Genomic DNA, 23,808 nt, shown 5'->3' on the forward strand with positions numbered 1-23,808 from the left:
AATGACCTGTGTGGTGACCACTGGGGGGTATGCCCCCAAGTTCGTCAGCTGCAGCTTGTACTCAGCTGTCTTCAAGATGATCACCTCAGCGGGTCATAACCTGGGGGATGTCGTCACCACCATCAAGGGAGACCCACAGTCTGAAACGCTCATGTCAGCTTATGCTCTTGGAGCCGCATACACATTCTCAACTCTAGAGGACATTAAGGAGATCGTGCCGCTGACGCTCATCAACCCTATACCACCTCCCCCCGTATCCTTCTCCCCACCACCACCGGAACTTGGGTCCATCACTGGGAGTGTCACTCTAGCATCAGACGTTTTCTCATTCTCAATCACATTTGGGGACCTGACCCCGGACAGCATTAGGTACGCCTTCTTCACCGCTGACGGGGCCCTGGCCAGTTATGGATCCCAAAAATACAACGGCAAAACGACCACTTTTACCACCACCCTCAAGGCGGCCATATTATCTTTGGTGTCGTACGCCCAAGTTGTGCCCCTCAAAAGTACAGGCGGTAGCACCAATGTCCTGACCCTGAACTGGTGATCATGCAGACTGATGTTTTTGCATGGCACTGAAGCACGTGATAGCTTGTTGACCCATCCCGCATAACAACGGTCGCGGGGGGTGCGCGGACCCTGCTCTTCTACTCGTTGACCCAACGGGCAGCGCCTCATTTTGATAAATATAAGAGCGCTTGGTCTAATCTGAAGGGGGGCCCTTTTGGCACGCAGCCCACCCGCACGAGCGTCGAGGACAGCCTCGAGGGCGGGGTGCACTGCTAGACTGCACAGACTGACATGCAGGAGCCACGAGGGCAACGTTCTGCCACCTCCGATACACATGTACGTGGACCATGCTGCCGGCTCCTCCCTGCACATTGGCTGGGCAGTGCGGACCTGTTGGCATCTGTTGTCACCCAAGAGTTCGGAATGGATTAGGAACATTGTCAGGACCGGGCCCTCTCTCTCGCACAGGATGCCGACTTGAAGCTGGCGATGATCCTCCAGGCACAGGAGCAAGCCTTCCTCAATTTGATGGGGGAGGACCAGGCCATGATGTGCGTGGGTGGATGGAAACCTGCTTGAGCTGCACCCCTCAAGTTGATTGGGGTGAAGCCCAACTTCAGGCTGCATAGGGCTGGGCCAAGTCTCAAGCTGCATGCTCGCCATGTTCACCTGCAGGAGTGGGACGTCATTCGAATCCATGGGCTCCCACTTTGAGCACGCTGGGGAAGAGGCGCGGCCAGGCATGAGCGATGAAGATTTTGCTCTGCTCATGCAGCAGCAAGAGCTAGTCAGGGGCTTTGGAGGCGTTCCAGGTGAGTCGCTCGGCCCGTCATCGCATGGCTTTTTACAAAATGTTGTCTAGGACTGGTCGGCAAGGCGCATAGCCTAACTTTAAGAGCATTTGGCTATCCATGCCCAGCACCCGGCCACCCACTGTATTGCCCATCTTACATGCCCACTTGCAGTGGGGGAGCCGGGCGGCTACACATCTGCAACAGAGTCTGCAGAGAACGAGGGCGACTACCATGACGAGGAGTACACATACGAGGAGCTCTCCGCTCTGGGGGAGGTTGCAGGGACCATCAGCAAGGGCCTGAGTGCGGAGGCCTTGGCGGCCCTGCCCAGAATGTCATGGGCGGAGGCGGCAGATTCGCGAAGTGGAGCCCTGGACACCATGTGAGGAGGATGGCAGATCGGGATTCGGGCTGGGAGGTGGTTACGCCAAGCTATGCGTGATTCTGTATGCAAGGGAAGCATATCATCTTAGGATGCTGCGTGTGTGAGGTGCACACACGCCTTGTCAACCCTCCAGGTGCACGATTTGCCAGCTCGACCTTGAGGCAGAGGAGGAAGTGTGCCTGTTGCCGTGTGGCCATACTTTTCACAGCGAGTGTGTGGAGCAGTGGCTCAGCTTGAACAAGGCGAGCAGGAAGAGGGAAGTGGAAAGATTGATGTGCTGCAATGACCGCCATGTCTGGCCACTCCCGTTCCTTCCGGCAGCTTGCATATGAATCTCTTTCTCCTCCACAGGCTTGTCCGTTGTGCAGCAAGGAAATCGAGTGTCCATCTGCCGGCTGAGGTTCGATGGAAGAAGCTTTGTCATGCGGCGCTGGAGCGGCTGGCTATCTGTGGCCACGATCAGACCGCACGGAAGATGAAGGGCAGGTGGCCCATTCAAACAGAGAAAAGCCATGCAGACCCGCGCGCCCTCCAACAAATCCCTGAGCGATCAGCTACGTTTATCATGCGGTGTTGACATTGATTTTCGAATATGCAAGTTGAGCAACTTCTGATCGTGCAGAGTGGGAAGGTCTAGGGGTCGCGCAAACTCGCATCGTCCGTCGCACGACATCATGCCCCGAGGAACCTCGCCAGCGTGATGCCCGCCATGGGAACGTCCGATGGGGACAATGAGTACGAGAGGCAGCGCCAAGAGCGTGTGAAGCGCAACAGGGAGCGCCTGAGTGCCTTGGAGATCCCAGTATTGGCGGCTCGAGTGGCCCCCAAACCTGCCAGACCGAGGGTGAGTTGATACTCCATCTGGCCGGTGTATAGGTGCTCCAAGGTCCCCATTATGTTGCATAAAGTGAGCAGATTTTCTGCAAAGCACTCATGGCTCTGTGGTCTCCCATGCAGCCTGCTGTTAGGCCAGCCAAGAGGAGACCAACTGTGGAGAGTGCGGGTCCCAAGCGACGATCGGCCCGGGTGGCCAAGCTGGAAGCAGATGGCAATCAGATAGAGTCAGGTGGGTTGACATGAATGTAAGGGCATGGTCAGAAGCAGTGCACCCCGGGTCATCTCCCCTGCCAGCGCTGTGCACCAGTATCCCTGATTTCTTGCACACACAGTATTGGAAACGAACGTCACTTGTCCATTTTTGTGTCTCCATGCAGAGGAGCGAGGGCGAATCGTGACCTCCATCATGCTTCCCAAACCAGATCCCGTACCAGCAGAACGTCACCCCAAACGTGAGCTTGGATTAGGAAGTATTACATTTGCTGAGGTGCTGGGTGTAGAACATTGGAGATGTCTCACCTCGCGTCCTTTGGCTCACTGGCAAGCACTGCTGCAATCTGACCTGCTACCTCTCAATGACCTTTTCTGTGCAAATCAAGGATCCTGCTGACAAGTATCTCCCGGGTCTCTCCCCAGGGGACCTCGCCATGCAGGAGATCGACGGCCTGGCGGCCACAGATGCGGCATACATCAGCGCATGGAGCTCTCGGTTGGGCACAGGACCTGGGGTTGGCATGGAGAAGCCAGAGCCCAGCCTGCCCTGGCTAGCCTCCCTGCAGCTGGATGCCGTTGATGTGGCCAAGGTCACACGAAGCGCCACCACGCACCTCGCCTTCCACCCCACCAGCGAGACCCTGCTGCTGGCAGCGGGGGACAAGGAGGGCAACCTCTCCCTCTGGTACTGCGCCGAAGCGGCGCAGGCCCTCGACAGAGCGTCGTCGCGAGGGGATGCAGGGTCAAGCGAGGGTGAGCTCAGAGTCTGGGCGAAAGAGGGAGCCGAGCTTGCACGTTTGCACACGGTGCATAGCTGCCCGGGGAAGTCGTCTTGCTTGGCATTTCCGTTGATAAAACCCTAGCCACACCTTCCCACCCTCTCACACTCTGGTAGGGGAGGGCGGGTCGAGCGAGGCAGCGACGTCAGGCACAGCGGAGAGCGAGGCGGAGTTTGACGGTCTGGTGAGCCTGGGGTACCACCGGCAGTACATCTCCGGCCTGCGATGGGCAGGAGGGCCAGGGCACGGCGCCGGCCTGTTCTCTGCCTCGTACGACGGCTCGCTGCGTCGGTTTGACCCTGGCGCGGGGGCGGCCATCCTGCTGACCTCCTCTGAGGACCTGGGTTTGTCTGCCATGGACATCACCCTGGATGGCAGGTGGGGGCTGTGGGCTGGCTCTTCAGCAGACAGAGATGGGGAGGGGAGGGAATCATGGTGGGAAAGTAGGGAAATGTGAGGCCAGGCGCACTCACTGCCATCATATATTACTGTCCATGCTCTTGATGCGAGGGGCGGCTGCTGTTTTCATGTCAAACAGGGTGCGAGGATTTGGTAGGCATACCCGGTCTCCTGATCGGACCGGTGGCACATGCTCTCACAAAAGGCCTGCCTTCTCGGTCACAGCCCCCAATCACCACCCGGCCTACTTTCTCGCTCCACAGAACCGCTGTGCTGGGCACCAACAGGGGCGACCTCCTGGTGGTCGACTGCAGGGCCAAAGGGCCTGGGGCCTTGAGCGAGGATGGCCACGCCAAGAAGATAAACACCGTGCACTTTGACCCTGGCGACGAGCATGTGCGTGGAGGGGCCGGGGGGCCATGTTTATGCCTTGCCATGAGGGAGGTGCTGTGCGGAGGCGTCGGCCCCCCACACCGAGAGCCCTCAACTAGTTATCCTCTGCGACCCCTGCCAGCCCCCCTTCTCTCCACCCCGGGTGCAGGTCTTTGCCACATCCTCCACCGACACCTGTGTCAGAGTGTGGGACGTGCGGCGCCTGGGCCCGACCCCAAAACCCGTCGCGGAGGGCGCACACCGTTCCAGCTGCCAGGCAGCGCACTTTGCGCCCGACGGTGCGGAGGGACTGGGGTGGAGGTCATGGGTGCATTTTATGGAGTGGTGGGAGGGCCTGTGTTGAGTGCCTCTCCCACGTGCCAGAACCTGTCAAGATTTTGACTGCGCTGCACTCAACACAGGCTCCCACCGCCTGGTCTCCACGTCCTTTGACAACACGGTGGGGGTGTGGGAGCGCAGGGGGAAGAAGGAGCTGGCGTGCACGCTTTCCATCAGGCATGACAACGACACGGGCCGGTGGGTGACGCCCTTCCGGGCTGTATGGAGCCCCAGCGGCGACGCCATCCTCGTTGGTGAGTGTGGGGGTGAGGAGGGAGTGCTGTGCGAGAGGGCCGCCTTGGAGAGCGTGTATTGAACGCACAGGCTGCCCACCATCTTGTGTCTGAGCAGACCAGGTGAAGCACAGATCAGGGCGACGGCAGTGGCCAAGCATGCAGCATTCAGATCAGGAAGGAGGCCCGGGTTGCTACAGCAGCCAGGCACTGGGGCTGGCCCCAGCTGCTTGCCCAGCGCTCCCTACTCTCGAGCTCCAACCAATGCTCTACCCCTCCCCGCCGTCCAACAGGGAACATGAGGCGAGCCGTGGACATCATCGACGCCTCGACAGGCCAGCTGTCGACGCAGCTTCGCAGCGAAGACATGACCGCCATCCCGTCCAGGAACCTTGTGCACCCCAGCGTTGAGGTGTTGGCAGCTGCCACCTCTTCAGGCCGCATCCACCTCTATCGTTGAACAGTAGGCTTGATGTGCCATCTGATCGGTGCGCGGCTGGGCGACTGCCCTCCCTTCTGATAGCCAGGATTGACCACTAAGAGCTGTCTAGGCAGACTACACATGCCATTCAAGGCGACGATGATGGTTGGGAATGCCGTCTCGGTGTCCTTCGAAGGTTTGAAAATGTGACCTGTGACAGGCGGTGTCATGTGATGTGAACGTCCCCCCCTCGCGACATCCCCCCCAGCGCGTGCATGTTCCCAAATGGTGCAAGTAGACATGCCTCCCACCTCGTGCACTCCTGTCACAACTTGATGTAGCCATATCTCAGGAAACTTTTGTCTGTGGCGTGCTCATACATCCGCCGGTCATTGGTGTTTCCCTAAAGTGCCTCTCGAACCAGAACTTGCGATGGCCACCGATACCCCTCCCAAACGCCAGGTGCGTGTGCATGCTCAAATTAAGTGTCACAGGAGACTTGTGTGATGCGCAACCGCGAATGCGGGCGTAAACGATGAGGTGCCGTTTGCCACTGCCCCCTTTCGAAACTCACCAAGATGCCAAGATGCCGACAGCCTGTGGGGCGCCTCATGAACCATTCCTGTCACACGATGCGCAGCTGTCCAATGGGATACCAGATGATCGTCCCGCCGTGAAGGCAAAGCCCCGAGTGGAGACCAACCGGGTGCTGGTCACCGGGGGCGCGGGCTTCGTGGGAAGCCACCTGTGCGACTACCTCGTGGCCCGGGGCGATCATGTGAGCATGACATTCGCTTTAGTGAGATGAAGTGGGTGATGTGTCGTCCGAGGGTGGCCAGCATCGCAGCTGGTGGCCCAGCGCATCGCACTATGCTCGTGGCCCCCGGCCAACCACCTGGACATGTCCTCACCATGCACCTGCTCCTGGGCCTGCCCAGGTCATCTGCGTGGACAACTTCTTCACGGGGAGCAAGGACAACATCGCCCACCTCCTGGACAAGCCCAACTTTGAGCTGCTGAGGTGAGGAGACGCAGAGCGTCGAGTGTTTGTTCGGGGCTGGCCGGCTGCGTGTGACGAGCTCAGGGCCTGACCACGGTCCCCTCTCCCACCCTTCTCCCCGCCCAGGCATGACGTGGTGGAGCGGCTGCTGCTGGAGGTGGACCAGATCTACCACCTGGCCTGCCCCGCCTCGCCCGTGCACTACAAGTATAACCCCATCAAGACGCTGAAGACCAGCTTCATCGGCACGCTGAACATGCTGGGCCTGGCCAAGCGCTGCCGCGCGCGCTTCCTCATCACCTCCACCTCCGAGGTCTACGGCGACCCCCTGGAGCACCCCCAGACCGAGGCCTACTGGGGCAACGTGAACCCCATCGGCGAGCGCTCCTGCTACGACGAGGGCAAGCGCGCCGCGGAGACGCTGACGATGGACTACCACCGCGAGCATAACCTGGAGGTGAGGTGGCGCGAATAGTGGGGGTTGGGCGGAGGGGGAGGGGCGGCGGGGAGGGAAGAGGGGGACGATGATGGAGGGGGCGATTGGATGGATTGGCGTCGTCGGGCCTTGCTTGTGAGACGCCACACAGGGGATCAGCGATTGGCAGAGGAGTGGGAGGGGTGTTGAAGGAATCTGCCCTAACACCTGGCGCCACAACTTTGAGCGTGTGCAGCGGGCAGACCCCGCCCTCCGCCCCTGAGGCGCGCTGGATCGTCCACCGGCGTTCTCCTCTCCCCAAAATAAACAGGTCCGCATCGTGCGCATCTTCAACACCTACGGCCCACGCATGGCCCTGGACGACGGGCGCGTCGTCTCAAATTTTGTGGCCCAGGCCTTGAAGAACGAGCCGTTGACGCTGTACGGCGATGGGCAGCAGACGCGGTCCTTCCAGTATGTCGAGGACCTGGTCAGGGGTGAGCGGGGGTGTGCATGTGGCGGGGGTGGTGGTTGGGGGAGTAGCGTCTGGTGGGTGTGGGGCGTGGTGCATCTGCCGGGCGGGGGAGTACGAGGGGGTGGGGTGAGGAGAGAGGAAGTGGGATGCAGCTACGAGCTGTACCCCGCCTCCTCGGGTGCGTGTGCGAATCGCATGCCAGAGGCGATGCACGAGGCTTGACACTGTGGGCGGCCCTGGCGGAGCCGTCTCACAGACGGCCGCATCAGTGCCTGCCTGGCACCCCTCTTCGTCGACGGACCCCTCCTCCTATTGCCCTGTCATTCCCTCATGTACAAGCTCCCCCTGCCCCTGCCATAGGCATGGTGACGGTGATGGACAACGACGAGCACAAGGGGCCCTTCAATGTGGGCAACCCGGGGGAGTTCACCATGGTGGAGCTGGCTGAGATGGTGAAGGAGGTCATCAACCCCAAGGCCGAGGTGGGCTCGATGTGTGTGGCCTTGTTTTGGCGGGTGGGGTGGGGTACACGGGCTTGGTGCACTGGGCGAGGGCGCGTCTCGAGAGGGCAGGTGCCGAGGCGACAGCCTCGGAGCTGGGACTGGTGCGGGGGCAGACTGGTCGACTATGTGGCCGCACGCCGGCAGGACCTTCTTGACGGGAGAAAGGGCAGAGCATTGCCTCTTCCATGTGCATTGACATGCGATAGTCACCCTGGCCTGTGGCCAGACGGGCAGGGAAAAGGCCCAGGCAGCCCCCTCACCGATAAGGGGCCTGCCCCCCCCCCACCTTCCCTTTCCCCGCTCAGATCGTGTTCGTGGAAAACACGGCCGACGACCCGGCGAGGCGCAGGCCAGACATCTCCAAGATCACCTCGCTGCTGGGGTGGTCGCCCAAGGTCCCCCTGCGTGAGGGCCTACCCCGCATGGTGGAGGATTTCAAGAGGTGCGGGGATGGGAGGAGGGGGAGTGATATCTGGGGCAGCCCGTTCAATTATCCATCAGGGCTTGGGGAAAAATGATGGGAGGTGGTGTCGGCAAATTATGGCAAGGGCAGGAGCGGCGGGGCTTTGTGGTCATCACACCGTCGTCAGCGTCACTCGAGCGCCGAGCCATGCGTCGACCCCGCTTCACAGGCGGTTGCGGCTGGAGGAGCCCTCGCCCTGATCTCAGCATGGGAAGGTGCACCCCGGAGCAGGAAATCCGGGACTCCCCCCACTTGGCCGCAAAGGCAACACCCGCAGCACCCCCCAAATCCGATCGACAGGATCCCGCGACATGTGCACTGATAAGAATGAATTGCTTTTAAATCTCGTGAGCAACACGTCAAGCTGGGTCACGGGGTGCGGGGGCGGAAACCGCCACCTGCGGACGATCCGGCACGTGCATGCGTCCGGACGGCGCAGAAAAGAAGCGGTGCGCCCGCGTTGCGAGTGCAGACCATACCAGGACGGGGGGCCGACAGGGCCCCCAAACCACCTCGAAGCGCAATTAAGGCCGAATTGAACGACATGCGCTCTTCCGCAATGAAGTGGGCGGCGGTGTGTTTGGCAGCCTGGGCCATGGTGGCAGTACGCCCTGCCTCCGCCCTGACAACCGACCGTGAGTCCAACCCGAGTGCAAGGGGACCTGCAGTTTACAGTGGAGCTTCTTCGAAGAATAATGTGTACAGTGTAGGGGAAGGGCCCGCAGGGCATCCACATACGGACCAGGTCTAACCTTCCCGGCCCTTTCCGGCCCCACAGAGCTGGAGGAGCTGTTCTTCTGGTGCAACACCTCGATGCCCACCCCAAACCCCGCCGCCCACGCCTTCCTGGGTGGGTTGCAGTACTTGGAGATCCCCAATGCCGACATAGCCTACTACCGCTTCGGCAACAACGAGACCGGACGCCCCGCCCTCATGTTGGTGAACGGCCTAAACTCCGTCATGGGCGGTTGGCCCTTGCGCCTCCTCCGTGCCCTGGCCGAGGAGCAGGAGGTCGTGATCTTCGACAACAGGGGGCAGGGCCTGTCCGTGGTGAGTAGGGGTTTCTATGCGCGACCGGAGCAGGTTCGGCGAAAGGATCGCCTGGCCCATGATTCCGGAGCCGAGTACTCTATGTGCAGCAAACGCCCAGGCCCCTCATTTTCCCTCCCTCACAGGACACCAACTCCACCGCGCCGCTGACCGTCCAGTCCATGGCTGAGGATGTCAAAAACCTAGCAGTGGTGTGTATGTAGTGTGCTGGGCTTGGGCGGGGAGCAGGGTGTCCAGAGTGCCATGACACGCTGGAGCAGGATCCCTCCTGGGACCGTACCCTGCCCTTACGTGCCCTCTTCCCCGCTGCACCGCACAGGCCCTGGGCTTCGAGACCCCTCCCAACCTCATGGGAGTCTCCATGGGCGGCATGATCACGATCACCGCCGCTGCGTTGCACGGCGACACCTTCAACCGCTTCATCCCCATCTCCGGCAGTGCCGGCGGCAACTCCTCCCTGGGCTTCAGTGAAAAGATGATGCACTCCCTCACCCACCTCGCCCAGATGGACCTGTACGACCTGATGGACATGTACTTTCCCATGCCCCACCCACTGGGTGAGCAGTCGAGGGAGGGGGGAGGGGGGCCAGGCATGTGGCCGGCGGGGCATGGGTTCCTCTATTGCGGAGATCTTGTGCCGGCATTGCAGTGCACCAGTCTTGTGGCTGGGGCTCGAGTACCCCACTCCAACGACAGCCCACAAGAATCGCTCCCCCTCCCTTTCCCGCCTTCCCCGCCAGGCCTGCTGACCGCCTGCTGGTACACCATGGAGGCCTTCGACCGCCCCATGATCCCGACCAACGCCACCACCACCGCACGCCAGATGGAGGCCATCCTGGACTTCTTCCAGGACGACCAGGTGTACGACCTGCTGCCCAGCATCAACAGCCGCGTGCTGGTGGTGGGCGGCGCCCTGGACCCCGTCATCCGGCCCCAGAACCAGAAGCTGATGGCCAAGCGCCTGCCGGCGGCCTGGATGACCATGTTCCCTGAGGGTGGGCATGCCACCTACGTCGAGTACTGGTCCACACTGGTGGACGTGCTGAATGTGTTCCTGGGGCGGGACGCAGACGAGCTTTAATCGGGGCGGGTGCACTGCACGCCGTTTTGGAGGGTGTCGCTTCCCTTGGCACTAACCTGTCCCTCCCGTCCTGCTCACCACATTGAAGCCCACCACAGGGATGTGCATTTTGTGTCAGATTCCCGACCACGCAGCCCCCTGCAGAATCACCCACGCACCATCCATTCACTCTGCCATCCCTGTAATCTAGCCTGGCGAGCATGCAAACTTGGGGAAGGGAAGGGGGCCTGGACACTGTAGCCATCGATGGTCGGCATCACCTCTGTCGCTCATGCTCAAATAGCCCGGCCTACGGCCAGTCCGACCCGCGTGCGTCCTCCTGCGCCAGACACGACCCCTCCCTGCACTCTGGGTACCAGGCTAGCCCTATTTCGGTTCCTCCTGTGGGTTTGGTTGGCCTTCGAAACCGCAAATGCATGGGAGGTGCGCCTCACCATCCATGCCAGGCTCAGCTATCCACTGACATCCCAAACGAAGGGGGTTTGGAATGACAACGAAGGGGGCGGTGATGGGTTATTGCTCCAAGGGTCCACCTCCGCGTATTCCAGACACGTCCCATTTGTTGAAGGATCATACCTTCTCTCCACACCCCAGACAGGAAAGAAGGGCGAATAGAGCACAGAGCATATCAGAAAGGGTAGATCAGTAGAATAAAGACCATTCAATCTGGTATAACCAATGAGAGGATCCTGACAGGGCAGAGTAAATAGGAGGATGTACCTGGATCATCCCCGTCATGATCCAGTCCGCCGAGACCCGGCGGACTGTACACTTCCCCAGCTTCCGTCCGGAGGGCCACCGGCGAGGATGCTCTACGCGCCCCAGACTTGATGTAAAGTGTCGTACCCGGTTTGACATCTATACCATAAACTAGTCACGGCAAGAGCCTAGGAGCTGGTACGAAGGACCCATCATGCGGTCGGCGGTGTTCTTTTGTGCGGCACTGGCGCTGGCCATGCTTTGCCCGTCTCAAGCCACCAGCGCCCCAGGTGAGGACAAAACCATGGCTGCCATGCCAGATGGTTTGCATGGATATTCCACGTGTGAAAATGATGGCTTGTGGACTGGGCGTATGTTGTGGGCGTTTGTCGCTGATTGCCGGCAGCGCCACACCTCAACGTCCGCCGACGCACCCCTCCCCGCAGAGGTGTGGCCGGGGGAGACCCTGGAGGAGCTGTGCGGCTCCAACTACACGGACTACGACACTGCCACCGAGTTCTACGGCCCCCTGCAGTACCTGGAGATCCCTGATGTGATCGTGGCGTACTACCGCTTCGGCAATGCCTCCTCAGAGCTGGTCCCTGTGGTCATGGTCATGGGGTTCTCCGGGACCATGAAGGGCTGGCCCATCAGCGTCCTTGCTGACCTGGCAGAGGACAGGGAAGTTATCATCTTCGACAACCGCGGGCAGGGCTTCTCCACGGTGAGAAGGCTGGGTGGCGTGGGGGGTCTGTGCTCTGTTCCGGTGTCTTCCTTGCCCCAGGGGCGACATGATGTGTCTGAGGCCGATTGGTTGTACTTCAGGCCTGCTCAATCCTGGACCATCCCCAACTATGACGCAGGACACCAGCCCCGACGTGCCCCTGAGCATCCTCTCAATGGCCAACGACACCAAGAACTTTGTTGAGGTGTGGCAGGGGAGGCGGGCTGGGTGGACATCAAGGTGCATGTGACTAGGGATTGCAGGGGGGGCGCCCTGATGAACCATGGGCGTCAACACGGCAAATTACACCTGCCCCTGGTGCAAACACTGGAAGGCAGGATCAAGGCCCTGACCTCCCCTGCACCTAGACCACCACCTCGATCAGCCTCTGTCACCGGAAACCCCGGTCCACTAATGCACCCCCGGTGTCGACCCGCGCGCATTGCAACCTCCCCCCTCCCAACCCTGCCCCCACCGCTCCCCAGGCCCTGGACCTGGCCAGGCCGCCCCACCTCTTCGGCTGGTCCATGGGGGGCATGATCACCCTGGAGGCCGCCGCAGTGTACGGTGATTCCTTCGACCGCTTCGCCGTCTTCTCTGGCAGCGCGGGATCCCTCCGCTCCCAGCTGCCCTCCACCACAATCCTGGCGGAGTTCCTTGCCGACACCCCTGTGAGTCAGGTGGAGAGGCTTGGCACCTTCTTCCCCCTGAACACCACAGCCGGTGAGTGGCAGGCCCCAGGGTGGGAAGGGCATAGGCTGTGCAGTAGGTGGTAGGCAGCTGGCGGGACCCAGCCACCACCCTGTGACCTCCCCACAGGCGTGGAGGCGGCCTGCAAGTACGCCAAGGAGATGCAGTTCTCCCCTGACGACCCCGAGAACAAGCTGGCCAGCAAGAAGCAGCTGGCAGCCCTGACCGACTACGTGAGTGCGGGCCCGTGGGAGTGTCAACTCCAGCTGCCTCCTGGTCTTGGGCTCTGGGCGATATATGTTCCGCTTCCAAGCCCGCGCTGCGCCCACCCACCCCACCCACCCCCTCCCTGAGGATTTTAACGCAGCGCTGCATGCCTGAGGACCCTCTACCCATCCCTCTGAAACTCAACCCCCGCGCCCCACCCCTATCTTGTAGTACTTTGAGGACACCACCATCGACATGCTGGCCGACACCGACCGGCACATCCTGGTGGTGGGCGGGCTCTGGGATGCGGTGGTCCCCGCCCAGAACCAAAAGCTGGTGGGGCAGGTGCTGCCCTCCGCATGGATGGCCATCTTCGAGGACGGCGCCCACGCCACCTTCATCCAGCACTGGGACACGGTCCGCGAGCTGCTCAAGGTCTTCCTGCACAGGGAGGAGTACGAGGATGGAAAGCGGGGGCCCTACACGGGGCAGGGTACGCCCTCGTGACAGAATCCCCTCCCAGCTGGCCACGATACATGTGCAAACCCTGCGAAAGGGCGCTGCACGTCATGCACAGTGCTCCACTCCCAACGAAGCCTCATTCAGGCTCTCTTCCCACATTTTACCGCAAATTTTAGCAATTCCACATGTCCATCGTGGCCACCTCGGCCTCATTTTACACTCTCCTTTGGACCTCAGGGTCCTCTGCCCCTGGCCAGGAGTGGTTGCCTGCATCTCTGTAGTCTATCGTAACACCTCACCCTCGTATTTCAGCAGCCTGGTCCTTGAGTGATCCGTGGAAGAGCATGCGCCGGTGTGGGAGGGCACCCCGGGCGGAGTATCTCCGCACGCTGCCTATACCAGGCCGCGCTTCCATCACCTTCTGGTGCACCGGGGCATGACCGGATTTGCGTCGTCGGCTTCCGACCGCAGGATTACCGGGGGGGATGTTTCACGCGCCATGGCCTCTATAAAAAGTAGAGTACACTCAAAAGATCTTCCACAATCAATTTACCACAACAATATTCAGACAGGAGGTGTATAGGATCCGCGATGAGGTCGGCCTTGCTCTTCGGAGCCGCACTGGCGCTCATCCTGCTGATACCAACTCAAGTCACCAGCGCACAAGGTGAGGACGCTCTCCAGGGTACTATGCCTCAGATTTTTCTATGGATTTACAACGTACCAATTGCAATGGCCAAGTTGTTGCTGTATACTGTTTCGGGATGCATGCTGCAGGCGTACGCCGCACAACGCTATTTCCGTCGACATACCCCTTTCCATAGACGCGTTGTCGTGGGAGACCCTGGAGGAGCTGTGCGGCACAAACTACTCGAGTTACGAGCCAGCCTTGGAATTCTATGGCCCCATGCAATTCTTGGAGATCCCGGATGTGGTGATAGCCTATTACCGTTTCGGAAATGCATCAACCGAGCTCCCCCCTATTGTCCTTGTCGTGGGTTTCTCCGGCACAATGAAGGACTGGCCCATCACCATCCTATCTGATCTGGCAGAGGACAGGGAGGTCATCATCTTCGACAACCGTGGGCAGGGCTCCTCCAGGGTATGAAGGTTGTGTGGGTGCACACCACTCGTCCAATCCGTTCCTGGTCCTGATAAAGTGCCGAGCTGGGGCCAGGACCCATAGTGGTTCGGCAAGCCTGTCCAGATCCTGGCCCTCCCATGTTCTAATGTAGGACACCAGCCCCGATATGCCACTGAGCATCCTCTCGATGGCCAACGACACCAAGAATTTTGTTGAGGTGAGCTTCGGGGAGGGACAGGGTGGGGCAGGTGGGAGGTGCGTGTGGCTTGAGAGTTCGTCAGGGTTTGCGCAAGGGACAGCGACGGATGCTGTGAGTGTCAGTGTTGCGCGGAGCGTGGCCGCCTGATGGAGCGCTTGGGAACGGGGATGGGGGGTCTCATGCCCCTGCACCAACACCACCACCTCGATTGCCCACAACCTCCACGGGTGCATTGAGTTGCCTGGGGCGCCCCACCCCTCATCCTGCACGCCTCGCCACCTCCCTGTCCACCTTCGCCACTGCCGGACCCCAGGCCCTGGACCTGGCCAGGCCGCCCCACCTCTTCGGCTGGTCCATGGGGGGCATGATCACCCTGCAGGCCGCCGCGATGTTTGCCGACTCCTTTGACCGCTTTGCCGTCTTCTCTGGTGGTCCTGGGTCCCTCCGCTCCCAGCTGCCCTCCCTTGAGATCCTGGAGAAGTTCCTCCTCGACGACACCATGACTGAGGTGTACAGGCTCGGCACGCTGTTTCCCCTGAATACGACATCCGGTGAGTGGCAGCAGGAGGGGGGAGGGGGAAGGGGGCGGGCGGGCGGGCGGCGACACTCCGGGCCAAACTGCAGGTCACTGGCCGCTCACAGCACCCATTTGACCGCCCCCCCCTTCTCACAGGCGTGGAGGCGGCCTGTAAGTATGCCGAGGAGATGCAGTACACCCCTGCGGATACCATAAGGAAGCTCGCCACCCGGCGGCAGCTGGAAGCCTTGATTGAATACGTGAGTGCAGACCTCGGGGCGGAGACAGGCCGGGTCGCCTGGGGCTCCTGACCTCGTGGCTGTCTGCCTGCAATCCAGGGTATCTTGCACGCTCCCCGCTCCCGGAGTGGTCCTGAGACAGACCTGCATTGGCCCCATCCCTCCCCCGGCCCCCACCCGTCGCCATGCAGTATTTCTCCGACACCACCCTCGACGCGCTGGCCAGCACCCAGCAGCACATCCTGGTGGTGGGCGGCTTGTGGGACCCTGTGGTCCCTGCCATCAACCAGAAGCTGGTGGGGCAGGTCCTGCCCTCAGCCTGGATGGCCATCTTCGAGGACGGCGCCCATGGTGCCTTCATGCAGCACTGGGACACGGTGCGCGAGCTGCTCAAGGTCTTCCTGCACAGGGAGGAGTCGGAGCTTCTGCGAGGGTGAGGGCGCTGATCAGGGCATGGTGAGCCCTGGGGGTGCCTGACCTTTTTCCCTCCCCCGCCTGCATGCGGCCATACGCCGTGCACCCCCGGCATCTGATGCAAGTAGGCCCAGTTTTCACTCATCACTGCATGTCGAGATATTCTTCTTCCCATCACCATACCTGCTCGCATCCACAAGCACACCAACGTGTTCAAAACAAATTGGGTTCAGCCAGGTGAAAAGGGGCCAGAGGGAACCCGTTGCCACGGAATTCTTTTCGTGAGGACCTATCCCTTCAGACAGAACTGGGTTCAAGGGGCTCCCATTCCATTGAGTGCGTGCGCCCGTGCCTCAGTCCCTCACGGCGAATGGAATCAGGGAAGCACGACATGTTTCCCCTTAATTCAGTACCCCCCTGCATTCCCGGCCGTCCAGTGGCGCTAGGCACCCACAGAAGCTGCCGGCGGAACAGGGGGATAGCCATGCAGAGGCTCTCGCCCTGACTTCCCTCTTGGGCGCAGGCTGGCCTACCTATCCCCCCTCCAGCCTCACCACCCTGTCGCTTCTGCTTTCTCATCAGACTTGACAACAGGAACAGCCCAGACAGTACGGCAATGTGGCACAGCGTGGGTGGGCTCGATAATAGGTGAAGGGAGGCGCCCGCCCGCGCCGGGGTCCGGTAGGCAGGGCCACGCCACATGCACACGTGGAAGCGCAGGGCGCGGCCTTGCAGCCGACGCGGGCGGCGCCCCGGGATCAAGAGAGCAATGATTGTGGCGCCGCCGCTCCCGCCCATCGGATCTCAAAGGTCGTGACTGGGGCGGGGCGCGGCAGCGCCATGTCGAGGCGCAAGGAATTAATGGTGTGGACAGGGGGCAAACAAGAGGTGTTGGGGTGGGTTTTGCAAGGGCCATGCAAGCGCCCTGGGGTCAGTCCTGGGGTCAGAAACCCTCCTTTCACCGCGCTCAGGCGGGGCGGTGGCCTGGGGTCTCGTCGGCGGTGTGCAGCAGCGCCTCCGGCAGCTGCGCGGACAGGCGGGTGAGCGCGTCGTGCGGCGTGCCGCCCTTGAGCCCATCGCCCGCCACGATCTTGTCGTCGACGCCGCCTTCGCTGCCGCTGGAGGCCTGCACCGGCGCATGCATGAGGCGATCATGGTAGCGCGGGATGTGGGGGTGGGTGGCCGGCGCGGTGAAGCCCAGCACCTCCGGCTTCTTCTTGATCAGGTAGGTCTGGGAGAGGTAGTTGAAGGCGGATGTGACGCCCACCATGCCGATGGACACGCCGATGGCGACCAGGAAGAAGCGGTAGTCGTAGTTGTTCCCGATCCAGGTGTAGTGCATGCCCTCGGCGATGTTGTGGGAGCGCGACGCACCGTCCACCCACGCAAAGTTGATGCCGTAGACGGAGGTGAGGAAGATGGTGAAGATTGAGGTGAAGAGGAGGGAGGCGCCGCCATACACGGGGTGCAGGCGCTCCACCAGGCCGAGCAGCACGGGCCCCGCGGTGGTGGCGCAGAGCATGTTGGTGAGCAGGAAGAGCTGGAGCACGGTGTAGCCCTTGGTGGCCACCACCATGATGGGGATGTTGATGACGAGCACGGCCAGGCGCGTCCAGTACAGGGGCAGGCCGCGCAGGAAGTGGGAGGAGATGGCCGCCGTCAGCCCGTTCTGCATGGAGTCCACCGCCGACTCGTTCATGGTGATGGTGAGCAGGAGCACCACCACGCCCATGGCGTTGGACACCAGCCCGGCTTCGTTCATGGCCCCGCGCAGCGCCTCGAACAGGTACAGGTTGGGGTTGGTGTCGGCCGTGATGCGCCCCGACCACGCCGCCAGCAGACCAAGGAAGCCGGTGAAGAAGACGACCAGGATGACGCCCGCGCAGGCGATGAAGGCGGCCTTGCGAAGCGACCTTTTGATGAGGGGTATTGGAAGTTTCTTTTTTTTGGGGGGGGGGTTCACAAAAATGCGATGAACCGACCACTCATACATGAATGGCTGAGGGGCAATCTGTGCTTGTGTCACACACCAACCAGTAGGATTTCCCCGCCCTTCCTCTCCCGCCCTGACAAGCAAGGATAGCAATATTAATCCCCCCCCACACACAACACACACAGACCCGTGCGCACCTCTTGGAGTGTGAGGCCCAGACACGCTGCCACATGGCCTCGGAGAAGACGGTGGAGACCATGAGGGAGGCGGGCATGGAGAAGATGGAGCCCCAGCCCGTAGCGTTGGTGCCGGAGATGCAGAAGCCCATGGCGTCGTCGGGGTCGCAGGGCATGGGGGTGGGCAGCGGGTAGCGGAAGGTCACCGCCACGTAGATGGCGACGACGAGGACCAGGATGATGCTCAGCCCGCCCTGGACCTGATCGGTGATGAGGGAGACCAGGAGGCCGCCGTAGTCGGTGTAGATCATGGTCAGCACCCCCACCACGATGATGATGGGGTAGGTCTCCGACCCCACGTAGCTGCCAAACAGGGAGCCGATGGTGGTGTACTCGGCCAGCATGGAGATGGACATGTTGAAGCAGACGAAGCAGACAATGTAGCTCTGGGCGATGTAGCCAAAGCGCCAGCCCACGTAGTCGGTGAGGGAGAGGACGTGGGGCACCTTGTTCTGGATCAAGCTGCCCGCAAAGGCGATGACGATGATGGGCAGGCCGGTGGCGACGGCGTACATCACGCAGCCAATCACGCCGGCATAGGGGGAGTAGGAGGGCGGGCCCACCACCACCCAGGCCCCCACCGCGGCGGCGTAGAAGCCAAAGGCGATGCGCGCCGTGGACAGCTGGAAAAGAGGAAGGGGGGGGGGGATGAAGGAGGGGGTTATTGAAGGTTCTGAAGGGGGCATCCCCAGATAACATGGGGAATGCTGCATGCATGCAAGGGCATGCATGCTGCTGGGGGCTGGAGGCAGGCCGACGGGGCTGGAGGCACTCTGGGGGCGAGGCCAGTCGGGGCACTGCAGGGGCCCGGCCGCCCCCCCCCTCCCCCCACCAGGAAAGCACCTGTCCGCGGGCTGTGATGAAGTTCTCCACGGACACATTCTTGCGTCTGACGATGTACGAGTACACCAGGGCGTAGACGAAGAAGGCGGTGAGCACGAAGACCGACAGGGTGTAGCACACGATGAGGAAGCCATGCTGGCTGAGGCCCATCGCGGGAGGGTGCCGGGCTACAACGGGGAGGCATGGGGTCGGGCATCGGGCACACCGCACATCACCAGGCAGATGTGCATACACCCGGCAGTGGGTCGCTGAGCAGGAGGGGTGCCCGGCCGGGGGCAGCCATGCACACGGCAGTACGCGAGGCCCCGGCACCGAGTGGCGCACAAGGCGGAGCCCCGGAACCTAGGAGGCCATCACGGCCGTATCAGGGTAAATCCGCCAGGCCCTGATGCATTGCAGGGCTTGATCCTCCAAGGAAACGGCCCCCGATCCCGCGAAGTGGCGTGTCGCACCTGCAGCCCTGGTTTGCGGCTTTCAAGCCTGGTAGTGGCTGAAAGGGTGTGCGAGCCTGCGGGCCCTACCTACTCCACAAGATGGCTCGGTAATGGCACTATGATGAAGTAACGGCCGCCCTGGATACCTATGTCCAGGGTCCAGATGGCCCCTGGAGCCGTACACGATGAGACCCCCCAAGATTTCGACAAGTGGTCCGTCGCAGTTTCCAAGGGCCATCCTGAGATCGCGACTTATCGGGGAGGCCCGGCCAACGATCGTCTCTGTATGGGGAGAGTGATCAATGTGGCAACCCATCTCCTACTTTAAACCACCATCATGCTTTATAGCCACCCAAATCCTGGAATCTTGGAGTAGCGGCGCGATCCTCGTCGCAGTGTCGGGCTTGCCCCCTGAGCACGTTTTCAATATGTTTTCAAAAGCATGTCTGGGTGCCACGGGCAGTCCGTGGATCACAGCATGAGTTCCAATTGGCAATATTCTTCATTTTTGTACCCTAAGAAAAAAACTGGACTTTTCCCAATGAAGGGGCCCCAGATCGTGGCACTTCAAGAGTCACGTTGAGCCACTTCGCCCTGCATCCGCCGGACTTACCCACAAAACTTTCCTCCAAAATGATGTTGTGGCTTATGCATGATGCTGCATCAGACAGTGGGACACCGTGGACGCTATATGCCGCAACAATGGGGCTCACTATGCGGGAATTTCAGCCGGGCGATCCGCGCTGTGTGCGGGCGCCGAGTCAGATTCTGCCAGCATTTTCTTCCCCACAACATTGAACCCGGGCACGAATCCACACAGTGCTGGATCTCCCAGGTCTACTAGCATGGCCTGTTGCTGAATCTATTGTCATCGTTTTCGAGACTGTACCTGCACTGGAGCTCCATCGGCGGGGATGAGGAGGTGTGTCGCCTCACTCAACAGGCGGGTCTGGGCAGAGTCGTGTCGCCGAGACCGAGCCTGGCGTGTCGGAGCATGCGCGAGGGCACTCACCACTGATGCAGCTCGCGAGCAGGGCGCCACGGCTCGCGCGTGGTGGGCGGGCTCCCTCGCGGTGGGGGCATCTTTCGGCCTCGGGGCGTGGTACCTGGCCACCCACCCTGGGCCTGCCCTCGCCAAGGACGTCTCCAGCCTCCCGGAGTACAGCAAGGAGGAAGTCGCCAAGCACCGCACCCCCGAGGACCGGGTCTGGGTGACTTACAAGGAGGGGGTGTACGACATAACCGACTGGGTAGACATCCACCCTGGGGGCAAGGCCCGGCTCATGATGGCCGCCGGGTCCGCCATCGACCCCTTCTGGTCCATGTACCAGCAGCACAACACGCAGCAAGTGCGGGACATCCTGGAGGGGTACCGGATAGGCAGTCTGGAGGGGGGCGCGCCACCTCCGCCGGAGGACCCCTACGCGGACGACCCCAAGGACAGGTGTGCTGGAGGGGGAGGAGGACCCGTAATGCAGGCCATATATCCAGGGGATGGGGTAGCTCTGGAACTGGCTTGCATCCGGCATGCCTGTTGGCAGGCCTGTGTATCCCCATTCCTCAAGCCCGGCCATGCCGCCATGGAACCGGCAACGGGAGGGAGGACGTTGGAGGATGCCCACTGACCCCAGCACTCCCGCCCCCCGCTACCCCATTCACCCCCTCTCCCTCCCTCTGCAGGCTCCCGGCGCTCATCGTGCGCAGCGCGCGTCCCATGAATGCAGAGCCGCCGCGCGAGCTCCTCACCGGCTCCGTCATCACACCCACCGAGGTGTTTTACATCAGGAACCACCTCCCCGTCCCCAGGATCGATGAGGCCCAGTACAGCCTGCGCATCGAGGGGCAGGGCATCAAGACGGTGAGGAATAGTGGCCGGTTGTATCATTGGGAGGGAGAGAGGGGCAGTATTGAGCATGGCCAGTCAGGAGGGGCAATAATTGGAAAACGCGGCATGCGGACTCGGAAGTGTTGAGGCGGGTGCCCCTGAGCCTGTCCTGGAGGCCACTACGACGAATTCATTGGACATACCATTTCTGTCATCATGCGCTGCCTCCAACCCATGCCTTCATCCCCTCCCACACTTCTCCCTGCTCCTGGTCCTCGCCACCAGCACCATGCCCCCTTTGCCTCCTCGTCCTCGTATACACACACTCACTGCCCCAAGAATAAAGTCAAACACGCAACCCCTGCAGCTGGACCTGTCCCTGGACCGGCTGAAGGCCGAGTTCCGGAAGCACACGGTCACCGCCACGGTGCAGTGCTCCGGCAACCGCCGCAACGACTTTTACGCAGTCAAGGACGTCAAGGGCCTGGAGTGGGGCGGCGCGGCCATCGGCACCGCGGTCTGGGGCGGCGTGCGCCTGGGCGAGGTCCTGCAGGCCGCGGGTCTGGACCCCGGCGCGGAGGGCGTGCGGCACGTGCAGTTCTTCGGCGCCGACGCCGATGGCGCGGGGCAGGCCTACGCGGCCTCCATCCCCGTGCACCGCGCGCTGGACCCGCGCGCCGACGTGCTGCTGGCCTACGAGATGAACGGCGCGCCGCTGACGCGCGACCACGGCGCCCCCCTCCGCGTAATCGTCCCCGGCACCGCGGGGTGCCGTTCGGTCAAGTGGGTGACTAAAGTCGTGCCCAGCGGGGAGGAGGCGGACTCGCTGTGGCAGCGCCGCGACTACAAGGCCTTCTCCCCCAGCGTGGGCTGGGACGAGGTGGACTGGGACTCCGCCCCGGCCATCCAGGCCATGCCCGTGACCTCGCTCATCTGCGAGCCCGCCCCGGGCGCGCGCGTGGAGCCGGAGGACCTAGTGACGGTCAAGGGCTACGCCTGGAGCGGGGGCGGGAACCGCGTCATCCGCGTCGACGTCACCGCCGACGGCGGCGCCACCTGGCACACCGCCGAGCTGGAGGGGGTGGAGCAGGAGGAGGGGCGCAACTGGGCCTGGGTGCTGTGGAGCGCGGAGGTGGAGGTGCCGGGGACGCCGGGCGAGGTGGAGATCGCGGCGAAAGCCACCGACGCATCCTACAACACGCAGCCAGAGGCGCCGGGGCCCATCTGGAATCTGCGCGGCGTTAATTGCAACTCCTGGCCCCGCATCCGCATCGTGGCGGAGGAGGCACAGTAGGGCTGGTGATGGCGCGAGGCGTGTCTTGTGTGCTGGGCGCGGAGGGAAAGGTGAGACATGTTGAGATGCGATGGTGCATGATAGAGACTGTCTCGCAGGATGAGAGGTCCTTACGCCCTATTGCGGGCACTCAAGATGACAAGGATGTTCGTCCTTTTCCCTTTTGGCGAGTGCATCGCTCGGTAGCCTCGATTTCCAAGAGCTCCTGGCCCGGCGTGAAGCTTGACAGCATTGTAGAATCGAAGCATGGTAGAAGAGAGCAGAGGTTTTCTTAGGTTGATGCACAATTACATCCAGGCCCCTCAACTGCCGCCAGCATGTCATCACGACTGGTCACCCGACCAGGGTGGGCAGGCCGTAGGTGACGGCCGCGCCGCCGTTGAGGTAACGCAGGCGGCACCGCCCGCGCGCGGCGTTCACGCTGGCGGCGACGTCCACCGCGGCCCCAGGCTCGCGCCCTGGAGCCTCCAGCCAGTCCTCCAGTACCGCGGCGGTGAACCGATCAATGTCCTTGTCGGTCACGTCCCACAAGTTGGCAGTGGCGGCGGGGCACCCTGCGTGTGACGTGATGGCGTGGGCAGTCCAAGGGCATCAGAAGGGCCGAGCAATGCATGCTTCATGCGCCCATGGCGCAGCCAGCAATGCCTCGGCGTCGAACAACCACATGGGGCGCCAGCCGCCGCCGCGACGCACCGCAGATTTGCTCTCCCCTCTTGTCCGAGCTCCCCCAAAACACCTGCCTCCCCCCCCTCCCCATCCCCGACCTGCAAGGAGGTACGCCAGGACGGCGCCCTGGGCTTCGTCCCCGGCGGCTGCGGGGGGGCGAAGGCGCCCGCTGGAGCAGCCCATAATGAGGCCTGCCGCGGAACAGCGCAGCGTGCGCAGGCGCGCGGCTGGCAGGTACTGCTCGCCGCTGCCGTGGCCGCAGTAGACGAAGAGCTGGCGCGTCTGGAGCGCCTCGGCCAGCTCGGCAGCGGCCGGCGGCCTGCCTGATGTACCCTGCCCGGGTCGGATGAGGGAGGGGGGCGCCGTCAAGCGTGCATGTCGTGCATGCCCATGCATGTCCCCACCCCTGGCCTCGGAGTCATCCCCCCCGACAACCACACCGGTCACTGTCACCCCCCTCGCTTGCCTTCCAGGTGGGTTGGCGCAGGAAGAGGGGCTCCAGGGCCTGCTGGGTGTCCCCCAGGTCGCCCGAGGGATTGAGGCTGAAGAAGGCGTCGCGCGGGTCCAGCCGCCGCGGTTCCGAAGCTGCCCGACAGCTGGCCAGCGCCACGGCCAGGGACGGCATGCGGTACATGCTGTGAGCAAGGCGGTGTGTGTGTGCGTGCGTGCGTGAGGGGGTACACGAGTAACACCTGCGGTGTGACAGCAGAGTCCCCAATCGATGCTGGCCCCCTCGCTGCCCATGCGGCCCGATCCTCCCGGTCCGAACCCGACCCACACCTCTGCTGCTCCAGCCCGGGCACGCTCTCCCAGGGCAGGGCCTGGAGCACCGGGTCCAGCACGAGGACCACGGGCGCACGCTGCACGACCCCTGCTGGGGGCCCCGGCCTCGGCCGGGCCGGCGCGGTCCTGGCGCCGGCCCTCTGCTGCTCCAGCCCGGGCACGCTCTCCCAGGGCAGGGCCTGGAGCACCGGGTCCAGCACGTCCAGCACGGGCGCACGCTGCACGACCCCTGCTGGGGGCCCCGGCCTCGGCCGGGCCGGCGCGGTCCTGGCGCCGGCGGCGGCGAC

At 62.4% G+C, this 23,808-nt stretch overlaps 9 protein-coding genes across 9 annotated transcripts in view; 6 read left to right on the forward strand and 3 right to left on the reverse strand.

The window, feature by feature from the left end:
• Positions 1 to 1,174: 1,174 nt before the first annotated feature.
• F751_1244 (hypothetical protein) lies at positions 1,175 to 1,693 on the forward strand (the record flags this gene model as incomplete). The annotated part of the gene is made up of 2 exons (XM_011398539.1): positions 1,175 to 1,325; positions 1,479 to 1,693. The coding sequence occupies 2 exons, from the start codon at positions 1,175 to 1,177 to the stop codon at positions 1,691 to 1,693; spliced, it is 366 nt and encodes a 121-aa protein (XP_011396841.1).
• A 1,411-nt stretch (positions 1,694 to 3,104) lies between these two features.
• F751_1245 (UDP-glucuronic acid decarboxylase 1) lies at positions 3,105 to 8,463 on the forward strand (the record flags this gene model as incomplete). Its single annotated transcript, XM_011398540.1, has 13 exons — positions 3,105 to 3,495; positions 3,638 to 3,899; positions 4,184 to 4,316; positions 4,462 to 4,591; positions 4,715 to 4,885; positions 5,158 to 5,276; positions 5,926 to 6,063; positions 6,224 to 6,306; positions 6,412 to 6,742; positions 7,032 to 7,197; positions 7,536 to 7,657; positions 7,984 to 8,120; positions 8,442 to 8,463. The coding sequence occupies 13 exons, from the start codon at positions 3,105 to 3,107 to the stop codon at positions 8,461 to 8,463; spliced, it is 2,205 nt and encodes a 734-aa protein (XP_011396842.1).
• Positions 8,464 to 8,685: 222 nt separating this feature from the next.
• Positions 8,686 to 10,272, forward strand: F751_1246 (Putative aminoacrylate hydrolase RutD; the record flags this gene model as incomplete). The annotated part of the gene is made up of 5 exons (XM_011398541.1): positions 8,686 to 8,776; positions 8,920 to 9,191; positions 9,317 to 9,382; positions 9,511 to 9,748; positions 9,932 to 10,272. 5 exons carry the CDS (start codon positions 8,686 to 8,688, stop codon positions 10,270 to 10,272), a joined length of 1,008 nt encoding a protein of 335 aa, XP_011396843.1.
• Positions 10,273 to 11,185: 913 nt separating this feature from the next.
• Positions 11,186 to 13,099, forward strand: F751_1247 (hypothetical protein; the record flags this gene model as incomplete). Its single annotated transcript, XM_011398542.1, has 6 exons — positions 11,186 to 11,261; positions 11,418 to 11,695; positions 11,835 to 11,900; positions 12,181 to 12,418; positions 12,515 to 12,618; positions 12,824 to 13,099. The coding sequence occupies 6 exons, from the start codon at positions 11,186 to 11,188 to the stop codon at positions 13,097 to 13,099; spliced, it is 1,038 nt and encodes a 345-aa protein (XP_011396844.1).
• Positions 13,100 to 14,066: 967 nt separating this feature from the next.
• Positions 14,067 to 15,530, forward strand: F751_1248 (Putative aminoacrylate hydrolase RutD; the record flags this gene model as incomplete). Its single annotated transcript, XM_011398543.1, has 5 exons — positions 14,067 to 14,156; positions 14,290 to 14,355; positions 14,651 to 14,888; positions 15,011 to 15,114; positions 15,285 to 15,530. The coding sequence occupies 5 exons, from the start codon at positions 14,067 to 14,069 to the stop codon at positions 15,528 to 15,530; spliced, it is 744 nt and encodes a 247-aa protein (XP_011396845.1).
• A 944-nt stretch (positions 15,531 to 16,474) lies between these two features.
• On the reverse strand, positions 16,475 to 18,669 carry F751_1249 (hypothetical protein; the record flags this gene model as incomplete). The annotated part of the gene is made up of 3 exons (XM_011398544.1): positions 16,475 to 17,420; positions 17,638 to 18,299; positions 18,520 to 18,669. 3 exons carry the CDS (start codon positions 18,667 to 18,669, stop codon positions 16,475 to 16,477), a joined length of 1,758 nt encoding a protein of 585 aa, XP_011396846.1.
• A 1,198-nt stretch (positions 18,670 to 19,867) lies between these two features.
• On the forward strand, positions 19,868 to 22,072 carry F751_1250 (putative sulfite oxidase, mitochondrial; the record flags this gene model as incomplete). The annotated part of the gene is made up of 3 exons (XM_011398545.1): positions 19,868 to 20,397; positions 20,634 to 20,811; positions 21,146 to 22,072. The coding sequence occupies 3 exons, from the start codon at positions 19,868 to 19,870 to the stop codon at positions 22,070 to 22,072; spliced, it is 1,635 nt and encodes a 544-aa protein (XP_011396847.1).
• A 117-nt stretch (positions 22,073 to 22,189) lies between these two features.
• On the reverse strand, positions 22,190 to 22,396 carry F751_1251 (hypothetical protein; the record flags this gene model as incomplete). Its single annotated transcript, XM_011398546.1, has 1 exon — positions 22,190 to 22,396. The coding sequence occupies one exon, from the start codon at positions 22,394 to 22,396 to the stop codon at positions 22,190 to 22,192; it is 207 nt and encodes a 68-aa protein (XP_011396848.1).
• A 9-nt stretch (positions 22,397 to 22,405) lies between these two features.
• F751_1252 (Separin) overlaps positions 22,406 to 23,808 on the reverse strand; it is a gene marked incomplete at both ends in the record, with an annotated part of 7,454 nt that continues 6,051 nt past the window's right edge. The window contains 4 exons of the mRNA XM_011398547.1: positions 22,406 to 22,626; positions 22,837 to 23,057; positions 23,179 to 23,373; positions 23,519 to 23,542. Coding sequence (XP_011396849.1) covers positions 22,406 to 22,626; positions 22,837 to 23,057; positions 23,179 to 23,373; positions 23,519 to 23,542 — 661 coding nt within the window. The remainder of the gene's footprint in view (positions 22,627 to 22,836; positions 23,058 to 23,178; positions 23,374 to 23,518; positions 23,543 to 23,808) is intronic.

Source organism: Auxenochlorella protothecoides, assembly GCF_000733215.1.
Source record: "Auxenochlorella protothecoides strain 0710 unplaced genomic scaffold scaffold125, whole genome shotgun sequence".
Taxonomy (NCBI): Eukaryota; Viridiplantae; Chlorophyta; class Trebouxiophyceae; order Chlorellales; family Chlorellaceae; genus Auxenochlorella; species Auxenochlorella protothecoides.